We start from the raw sequence: 10,976 nt of genomic DNA, 5'->3' as shown, positions 1-10,976 counted from the left end.
TATAATTAACATGACTAACCCTCAGTTTTGTATACTTAGGCTGTTCGTGGTTAACTGTTTAATTCCCATGACAGAACCCAGCATTGGGAAAAATGTTTTAAGGAATGAGTAATCACTTCTCACCATGAGTAGGGCCAGCATTCAGTAAAGCTCCTGGCAACTCTGTATCTGAACCACAAAAAATAAAATCAATACCTGACTTTAAGGTAAGAAGCTCCTTAATCCACAATAGTCAGAAACATGGTAAAAAATTCAGAAGTACTTACTTTTTACAGGACCTAATAGCTGCCCTAAGTTTGAAGATTCTGTCCTGTGTGTTAATAGTGTGGGCTTTCAGAATACAAGAGGATAGATCCTTTGTCAGTTGTGTAATTTGCCAAGTTCCACCCACTCCCATCCAGGTGACCAAGCACATCATGTGCTGTATTTTATCCTGATTCTGCAGGATTGGGAGCAGCAGGTGGAGTTAGACATGACAAGAGCTGCATGGAGAAAAGTTCTGGTGCAACCTAATATCCAAGCTGAGTACATGTAAGAAATAAAGAAAATGAAACTAAGTTACCACTTTTGTTTGAGCCACTTACATGCAGTTATTTATGTAAGTCTAAAAGAAATCATATACCGAACTCTGAGCATCTCACTTCTTTGGGTGTTCTGGCTCCTGTGAGGATTATAACTACAGTTTGGTAACAAACTGATTGCAAAGCTGGAAGTTACAAGACTATAAAAATTGTTTAAACCAATTTATACAACATTAAATTAAAAATCCAGAGATAGGATAAATTCCATTGGTTCTTCAATGCCATACAAGTATTAGATGGTTTTCTTGATTCAGTGTTAGTACAGGACAAAAAGGTTGAACAGTTACAAAAGGTATCTAATCTCCACTGCCATTTATTTACAGTTCAGAATTCACACAGGTTTCAGTTTCAGCTGTTGAGAGATTATTTTTGAATAGACAAAACAGGCCATTTATCACATCAGTGTGTAAAACTGATGGATGCTTGCAGAAGGTAGGTTATTTGTACTACATCACCCACTTCTGCAATGTGAGATTCTACAAAACCAAAGAAGTGTTTGAGCTACTATCTGCATTTTCAATCTACATACAGTGATAAACTTGAAATTGCAACATTCTTGTGAGCATTTCATTCTTTTCAATTTAATTCACCTTCTCAGGAGCAATAGTTGGAAAAAACTATCTAATCTATAGCATTAAAGGGCTTAATGGCTCTTGCAGTTCACACTGAAGAAGAGCTTATGGAACAGTGATGTTGAAGGCCACTAAGCAGGAGAATTTCAGCGGTTACTTCATTTTCACTGGGAGACCTCAACCAACTCATTTAAACCTCTCAGGGGGCAGAGGAACGAGGGAAGCACAGTGTGAGAGAAAAACCATCCAGCTGTTTAATAGTTGTATGGCATTTGAAACTCAGCCTGAGCAGCTAAGCATCTTTCACAACCCCCACCAGGGCGGGCCGCAGCGTGCGCCCGTGCAGCTTATAGCCGATCTTGGAAACCAGCGCGATGGTGCCAGGCTCCTTCCCCTCCACGGGAGCGTGGAACAGCGCTTCGTGTTCATAGGGATCGAACTTGGCTCCGACAGGGTTCAGTCTGAGCAGGCCATGCTTTTTAAACACTTTCTGAATCTGTATTTCTGTCATCACAAGACCTTCGTATAAGCTCTTCAAGTGAGGATTTTCATCTTTAATTTCTTCTTTTGGTACGCTTTCTGTTGCTTTCTCCAAAATGTCTGCAACTTCTAGTAAGTCCTTACAGAAGCCCTGGATCCCTGAAAATGTACAGAGGAGGAGAGAATGTGATTAGTCCACTGAGGGAAACAAGTGTTAAGCACCCCCAACCTCACAACCCCAAAAGCTACAGCAATAATTTGCACTCTTTGACTTTTAAGAATGTATGTGATACTGTAATAATCTGGGGTAAAATATCCTTTCCAGTTTTAGATTATAAAGAACTATTACAGATACCTTAAAATCCACACCATCTCCTCTACTTCTATGGAAAAAAAAAGTGGTTTCAAATCAAAAGAGCTAAGTTAGGCTAATGACCTAACAATAACAGAATTCTTACCAAAGTTACCAAAACCTTTAGATGGCTTTAAGTAGTTTCCTCACGTCTCTCTCATCACCTAACATTCAAAGCATTATGTTGCCCTAGTGTTATGTCCTAGTGTTGCCCTAGCATTATGTCCTACCCTTTAATCTGATGTCATAAAAAAAATTTGCAGAAGACAAAGCATGTAATCAGACTGACGAAGATTTCAAGAGATGAACAAGGATTCTTCCTTGAATGAAAATAACTTGCACCTCTCCCTTCCACTACAAAACTCTTTTTACAGAATCAGCAGCTGTGCCTTGCAAATACTGAGCAATTTCCAGATTAATCACAGTCCTTGTCCTGAAGCTGTTCTCTGGCTCACACTAATAGAATCTGGATGAATCTCACTTAAGGCATTAGCAATCAAGAAAAAATTAAAACTGTTCAATAAATTAACACATTTCAACATAGAGGTAAGCAAAGGACAAACAGCACTGGCTTTTGGTTTTGGTTTTTTTTTTTTGGTTTTTGTTGTTGTTTTTAATTCTAGCTCACAGTTTGGATGTTTTTTTTTTTCCTTACCAAGAAGTGATATGACCATTACCAGAGGCCACATCTTTGGTTTAAACACAAAAACCCCACAACTGTAGAAGCACCTTACAAGATTTGTGGGGATCAGCTAGTTCTCAGGAAAGGGTCTTTCTAACAACTGCACAACTCTGCAGAGACTCGAGCTCTTTACAGAACAATAACTAACAATGCCCAATTAGTTCCAAAAATCTGAAAAAAAAATCATCATGGTTTTAAACTAAAAACTAGAGCTCTGGTTGGGGCTGAACTGTACCAAATATAGATAAATCAGCTGCTCAGTTATCTGGATCAAACCAAATAACCAAACTCTTCAGAAGGTGGTTTGGTTCAGTTTTTTGTTGAATACATTACATTTGCAAATATCTGTGACTGCAACTCAGAAGTCATGCAAGTCTCATAAAGAAGTTTCTCTTTTTTCAATAGAACAAGCAGTCATGCACAAGCAATAAGACTTGTAGATTATAGGTAATCTAGTTTTCAAGATAAATTCATTTCTATTGCAGCACCTCTGAGCTCAGACATGACTCCAAGTACTCTGCAGTAAGTAGAACATTAGTGAAACAATGCTTACTGCAAATCAACCTCAGGATGAAGCACTCAAACATCCATGAGAAAGAAAAGTACATAGTACTCTTGCATTCTTACAGTACACATTAACTGAAGACCCTGTATTCAGAAATTAGAACTTGAGTACTGAGAATTAAACTATACAGCTGTGTATGGTGGGCAGTGAAAAAGAGCAACTCATTTTTTTGAGGCAGAGTGGCAGTCAAACACCAGGATAAAACAGCACTCTGCTGCAGCATTTGCACACAATTTCTGTTTTACAGATTTGTGTTGGACATGTCAAAAAGCTAAATCAGATGCTACTAGCCTGGCTCTTGAAGGAAGACGTGCTTCTAGCACTTCTCACAACCAGTGATTGTGCTTTCCTAGCACTGAAAAAAATCCAATCATTCAGAGGTATTACTTCTATTTGAAAGGTATCATCTTCAACAGAACAGTCATTCATCTCTAAAAGGCTAAAAGAACTCAGAAAAATATCCCAAAATCAAAAAAGAACCAAATTCAAAACAACCACTGAGAACAAAAAACAACAACAAAACCCCCAAAACTACAAAACCTCCAACCAACCAAATAACCAAAACAAAAAACCTCAACCAACCCCACAAAAAAAGTCCCCAAAACACAAATAGCCTCCTCCCACAATAAAAACCAAAATAAAACCAGTCAGAAACCCAAACCAGAACCAATATTCCCTGCTCTTGGTTAGATCTGAGACCAAAATACATGAAAAAGACAAATTTCAGGCTGCAATTTTTTTTTTTTACTAAAAAAAAAAAAAATCTGTGAATGTAGTACACATTGTAGGAAACCAGATACCAAATTTAGAGAAAATGTCAGCTGTTGACTTCAGCAGTTTAAGTCTTGCCCTTGGCTGGGGAGAGGGTCACAATTCTGATGCAAGCTGAGGAACTGTTCAAACCTCTCTGCCTCAAATGCATTATTTAAGCAAGTAGTCAGAATCACTGGGAAGTACAACTTGTCAATACTGCAAGGCCAGTCAGCTTCACTTTTCCAGGTTTTGCATTTCCTGGGTCTTACTAAGTAAACACCAGAGGAGCCTCCACTGACCGTATAACTTTGCCTCTTCTACCAGTTTCTGGCTTCTTTGCCTCACGTTTTCTGCATCTGCCAAGGCACGCTTGTACTTCTCCTAAAGAAGAAAAACCAGTAACAGAAGTTATTCCTCCTAGTCAGGCAGCTGACAATAATTCAGCATATTCAGTATAAGACAGCATTTTAAACACTTTTATACCCTAAATCTACCATTTAGGGTAATCTGAAACAACATGCAAATTATCACACCATCCCTCCCACCAAGACAAAAAGTTTGCTTCACAAGGACAGAAATGAGGGAAAGGAAATCAGACGGTTTTCCAAACTCTTAGTACTTGTCAGTGGATTAGCTGGAAAAAAATTTCACTCTTCAGATATATATAAAGTTCTATGAATCCAGTATTTCTGCTTTTTCTGCTGAGTGCTCCCAGAAATCCTTCATCAGTCATGAGGTACATTGACACTACAACAGCAAATCAGAGTCAACCCAGCCATGGCTTTCAAACCATCTCTTCCCTCTCCATGCGTACCACAGCGTGCCTTCCAGTTTTCTCAGCCTTTACAAACTATGAAGCCTAACTCCTCTGTTGTTTAGGCCAAGTTTTGGTCTATTCCTAGAAATATGGCCATTTACCAGCAGATGTACTACGACGTGAAATACAATAAAATTAATAAAATAAAACTTCACGCTGAGTGCTTTACCAACTAACCCCGAATGGCTTCCACCCTGAATATGCTTTGTATGCCAGTGAAGAATCTCAAAACAGAATAAAAATAATTAACAAGCTGCCTGAAGAGCAGCATTAAGCAACCAACAGCAAACAAAGATATTAAATAACATCTTAAATTTTTCCTGTAGAGCTTTGGGAATGGCAACAGAAAGCAAACTCAATCCACATATGATCCACAGGTGCTGGTTCTATAGAAGCTTCAAGAGGTTCTACCTCTTGAAGTCTCAAATGTCAGAAAGACATCTTATATAAAGCACTCATTAATATCTTAGCTTAATGCCCATCTCTCAGGGCATCCTTTAGCTGCTGGAGTTGTGCACAGGAGAGAAAGCAAGATACAGAAGGGATGTGACCCTTCAGCCTCGAGTCTGAAGGGCTCTCCAACAGAAAATGTTTGAAACTTCCTAACTACAGCCTAAGTACACTATTGTACAAAAACTAAGCACCATTAACTCTGACCTTTGGAAAGTCAGCAGCTGTTTCCATGAAGTCTACTGTTAACACACACAAATGCACACACCAGAGACACAGTAACACCCTTCCATGCACACACCAGAGACACAGTAACACCCTTCCATGGCTCCCAGAAATTACTTCTCCACTGAGCAAAACCTATGTGAAAATCAGTAAGAAATTTTCTGGCTGGAAGGCGTCCAATTCCATTCAGAAACTGGAATGAAATTAAGATCCTAATTTTGGACCAGGGATGCATCCCAGATCTTGTAGCACATGTACTCTTAAGTTTAAAGAAATTATCAAATTGTGGATTTTATACAGGAATCACTTACGGTAACTTCTTTTAGTTGTTCTTCCAGTTTGGCCTTTTCTTCAGCTAGCAGTTTTTCAGCAGAGCTGGGTTCCACCTTCTGCTCATTTTGGTTCTGACTCTGGTCCTCTTCCAAGTTTTGGCCAGTATTTTTCTGCTGTGTTGCTGCACAAAGCAGTCGTGGAGATGTTCTAAGGCAAAAAGATGGACGTTATTATTCTGTTACTTATTCTCTAAGATATGAGAATTTTCTAGATATAAAAGACACTTTGACACAAAACATCCACAAAAATCTCACATCAAAGCACAAATTCATACAATTCTAAGCCTGTGAATACTGCATGCAGAGCCCTCCATCAGAACCAGCAGATCTCCAACCATTTAAACTGCAGCAGTAAATAACTCGATGCAAAATACCAGCTTGTAAGTGTAGCGTAAACTACATTCAGTTTACAGGCACAGAACTTTAAAGGAGAGTACGCGTTTTCAGCCCTGTAACTTTAAAGGAGAGTAGGCGTTTTCAGCCCTGTAACTTTAAAGGAGAGCACGCGTTTTCAGCCCTGTAACTTTAAAGGAGAGTAGGCGTTTTCAGCCCTGTGCTCTACCAAGAAACAAATTCTGTGATGCAATCGCCAGCACCAGCGCTCCTGAAAACACAGGCGCAGAACGGGGCTTGGCCGCCGGAGCGGCACCCCCGAGCCGCCCGTCCCCGCCGCACGGCGAGCACCGCGGCAAGCGCGGGGCTGCCCGCGCAAACAAGGAGCTCCATCCCTCCCGGCCTTGCAAGGCTGGGCGAGCTGAGCCGCCCAAGGACGAGGCTGCGGGACCAGCGCCGCGCTCACACAAGGGCTCGAACCCCGCCCGCCGCATGGGCACTCCGGGCCCGGGGCCCTCCAGGCTGCCCGCAGTGCCGGGCCAAGCCGGGCCGCTCTCCCGGAGAAGGGCAAGGCAGAGCGGCCAACAGCGGCGGGGGCTGGGGGGCGGCCCCGGCCCGTCCCGGCTGTCGGACGGGGCTCCCCCGGGCTTGGGACCCCAGCGCGGCGGGACCGAGTCTCGCTCTCCTCCCGGTCCGGCGGTGAGCGCGGCCCCGGCCCGAATGTCCGGCGTCGGGCGAGCGGCGCGGCGCGGCCCCCTCACCTCAGCGCGACGCTCAGCAGCGGGAGGCGCGGGCGCAGCGCACCCCGCACGCACTGGGCCACAGCCGCCATGGCGCCTTCCTGCCCGCCGGCCGCCTCGGCCCGCCCCCCGGGCCCCGCCAATCAGCGAGCGGGCGGGCCGGGAGTGACGCGGCCGGGAGCCAATCAGCAGGGCGGCCGCGCCCCCCGGCCGAGCGGGCGGCTGTTCCGGCGCGCGCGCCTCGCCCCACCGTGACGCGCGGGGCGCGGCCGCGGCCATTTTGTGTGGGGGCGGGGCGGCGGAGGGTCGCTGTGGTGTTGGTGCTGCGCCTGTGGTCCGCGTCGCTCCTGTCCCAGGTGTGACTGGAAAAGTTTGACGATTTTAGCTCATTTTAAGTGCTGGATAACCCGTTACCAATAACACCTTGTAGCACCCATCAGCAATTTGCACATCTCCACACACAGGTTTCCACCCACACACACTTGCTGGAACCGCTGTGTATACTCTTGCTGGACAATCTTTTCATTTAATGAAATCTGGAGCTTTCATTAAATGGGATAATGTTGTTAATCCACTAGTTCCAGATTTGGCCACCTGCTTGTGCAAGTGTCCTGTGTAACTGGGGGCTATGGGAGCCCTGCTCCGTGATGCTGGGACAGCTGGACTCGGGCAGTTCGCCAGCTGCTGTGTCAATATCCCCTTAGAAACCAGCGTCACGTATGCATTGTAGAGCCGTGAGGCTCAGTGCTAGATAATGCACAGGTGCCTGAACACCAGCTGTTAGCCTGGTTCCTGCCCACATTTGTGCGCTCTCCAAATGAAATCTGAAGGATAAAGATGCAAATTCCATAATGCAGATTTAGTAGATGTTATATTCAAGTGAAAAGTTAAACTGCATACTGAAGAAGAAGGTGTGGAAGACATTTTTGGCTTGCTTTATGAGAATCCCATGGGACCTTGCTCAATACAGTGGAACCCTGCCAGAGCGCACCAGGGTTCCGACATAGCATTTATTCAGCAGATGGGTTTGCCTGGGTTGGGCTGTGTCACAGCCTGTGCCGAAAGCAGGATAAATGGTACAGGTCAGTGGCCTCATACCATGGCGAGTTTAGATCCCACTGTGTCAGAGCTCATGCCCATTCAGGCCACCAATTGTCAGCATCAGTGCGTGGCACCAATCGATAGTGGATGGAAACAGTGTCACTGACAGTTTATTATCTTACTGTAAGACTTTCATACCTTCTCTTTATGAGTTCTCACGCGCAGCTCCTCGCAGCACTGACTCCTTTTCTCTTTCTTCCACATGGCTGGCTGACTTCTTCCTGTCTCTATCATGACCACCTGCCCCTTTCTATCCCTAGTAGCACGTACTAACCCTTACTGTCCCTAACATGAACACCTGACCCTTGTTCCTCACAGCAGCACAGCCAACTGACTCCAATACTCCTCTCAACTAGCTGACCCACTCTTTTATAACACCCATGCTTATTGGACACAGCTGTAACCTATTAAATGCAAGTCTGTTCCTACTCTTTGGTAATTAGTACAGCTGCAACTCCTCGGGGGTGAGATTGCCTTCAGCACTATCTCTATTCTCTTACAATCCATCCTCCCACACCCCTGAGCCTCATTTTGCTGACGGCTGTTCTGTGATGTGACACTGGTACATTCCCATGGCTTGCCTGTGCAGAACACAGCCAAGAGGAAGGCTGTGTGCCATGTCCTGTCCACATGGAGTGGTGGTGGTAGGTATCTGCTTTCCAGAAAGTTGATGAGCCACAAATTTCAAGCCTTATCCTCAGAAATACTGAAAGAAATAATTGAGGAAATTTGTTAACATAATGCTGAGAAAGAATCAGAGAGAACAAGGAGAAAACAAAGAACATAAACGATGATATCCACAGAAAGCCATGAAGAAATGAGACAGAGAAGGCAATTGGATCTGATGTTTTTTAAATGTTTCCGGAAAAGATTATTCTTTACAAAACCTAGGCAAGTAGTCTGTCTGTTTCATATTTCTTGTCAGTTGTTTTTCCTCCCATATTTGGATGTAGATTCCTGTTTCAGCTTGTCTCCATTTCTTTGCTGCCCACCACCTTTGGAAGTTGTGCTTGATTAATGATTGATCACAAAATCACAGAATTGATAAGAAAAGGTTGAGAAGAACCCACTGCCAACATATCTCAATAACTGAGGATATGTATTAAACTTTATATGTCTGGAACAATATCCTTCTTGTATTAGAAGCCATTTACCCCAAATGACATTTCACTGAATTCTGAATTCTAAACAGTCAACCATCATCCCTGTATAGGCCATTCTCTTAAGATTTGGACTCAATGATTCTTGTGGATCCCTTCCTACTGAGAACATACTGTGATTCTATGAACCAGCTGCTACTTTTCAGCTTGTGGGTGGAAAGTAATTCTAACCTCTGATTTCTCTGAGCTAGTGATAGAATGAAATAGTCAGGATAGCATTCCCACTTCCTCTAGTGATTAACTTTGTGGTCTTGGGCAGTTGCTTAAACTCATTTCTACATTTCTACAACTACAATTAAGGTCAGTAATCTTTCAGTACCTTACAAGAAAGTTGTGTAGTGAGCACTAGGGAATCTCTGTGATAATTTGAAAATTCAGAATATCAACTGAATAAGTCTCTTATTATTAATATTGCATTTGCCGTAGAAAAACCCCATAATTCTTCAAGATGAACAATGCCACATATGTAAGATCTATGCTTGAAAATGTAAATGAAAAATAAAGGCATTTCTATTTCTCTAAAAAAAAACCAAACCAAACCTTGTTCAGGGTCCTATTGCTAAGATGTAGTTTATTGATATTCAAGCAGCAAACAGAATGTCATTACATTTGTGTTTCAGATATGAACTTTATTATTAATGTTTTGAGGGTAAAGGAAAAGGCTATGGTATCTTCTCCAATCAAATGTTATATCCCAGCCAGAACCAAATATTAGCTGTGGTGGGAGCAAGCTTGGGGTGGGGGGTGGAACCACCAAAAATATCTCTGTAAATATTCTAGCAGTGACCTTTCAGGCCAGTAACCAGGAAATGCCTAAATCAAATTAAAAAATATCAATGTAGCTGTAAGAGTGTTACTGAACTATACAGCAGTGAAGACAAGCATTAGTACCTCTGCCCTTTAGAAAAGATCACAGATCAGACCACACAGCCACAGTGTTCCATAGTCCACTCTGGGAAGAGGCCTAGTGGCAAATTAAGGGACTTGTGTATAAAATAATAGCAATTTTTCTTCTGTAAGGGTTATCAAGACTGAGGATCAGATACTCCATGGGTCCATTTCAGACAGAGGACAATAAAGATCAAATCAGTACTTGAATTCAGAAACTTTTAATCCTGAAATGCAGGTTGGGATGTGTGTGTGTAGGGAGACAACCTTATTTGCTTTTAATTAGAGCAGTTCTAAAATAGTTAATCTGTACATTCAGAATTTATCATTTTTAATGTAAACATTTTAAGAAAACTCTCCCAAGAGTGAATGAATTCTGCCTGGTTTCTCCTTAGGCTGAAAATACAAAATAATACATCTTGCTCAGATAAAGAGTACTTTTGAGTTCCCATAGCCTTTTGCTAGCTAGTTCGAAGGGTGTATTTTGTAACCATCTTGTTGCCTGGAGAATGGTGTCGCTGTGTTGGAAAGCTAATAGCTATAGCCACAGGGCTCTGAAGCGCGCTAATTAGAGCAATTTAGAATAACAAAAGTTCTGTTCCTGGGAGGACACTGAAGTGTTCCTTCCCCAAAGCAGCATGCCACAATTTCAGAGGCAATTGATTGTAATATAATGCATAAGTCATCTGGTGTCCCAAGGATTTTTGAATCTGGCTGTATATTACAGTTCTCTTAGCCCTCGTATTATTGTAGACACTCGTGTATGCCTCGTGTGGCATTCCTGGAGAAATTAAAATGGAAAAACTCTGTCAATCAGGCATTGTCTATCTTTATTTAGTTACCAGTCAGAACCAAGCTGTTCAATTGCACAGAAACAATTTACTGTCATGCTGATGTGGCTTTCCACCTTGAGACAAAATGATTGAGCATTGAGAGAAGAGTTGT

General features: G+C 42.7%; 1 protein-coding gene across 1 annotated transcript; it reads right to left on the bottom strand.

The window, feature by feature from the left end:
• Nucleotides 1–876: 876 nt before the first annotated feature.
• GRPEL1 (GrpE like 1, mitochondrial) lies at nt 877–7,056 on the bottom strand. The gene is made up of 4 exons (XM_068188631.1): nt 6,904–7,056; nt 5,789–5,957; nt 4,285–4,366; nt 877–1,792 (listed from the first exon to the last, which is right to left on the bottom strand). Exons 1-4 carry the CDS (start codon nt 6,972–6,974, stop codon nt 1,446–1,448), a joined length of 669 nt encoding a protein of 222 aa, XP_068044732.1. The 5' UTR covers nt 6,975–7,056; the 3' UTR covers nt 877–1,445.
• Between the last annotated feature and the right edge of the window lie 3,920 nt (nt 7,057–10,976).

Source organism: Anomalospiza imberbis, chromosome 4 (genome assembly GCF_031753505.1).
Source record: "Anomalospiza imberbis isolate Cuckoo-Finch-1a 21T00152 chromosome 4, ASM3175350v1, whole genome shotgun sequence".
In the NCBI taxonomy this organism is placed as follows: Eukaryota; Metazoa; Chordata; class Aves; order Passeriformes; family Viduidae; genus Anomalospiza; species Anomalospiza imberbis.
Note: the sequence above shows the minus strand (reverse complement) of the source record. Positions and strands in the feature narration are given on the sequence as shown.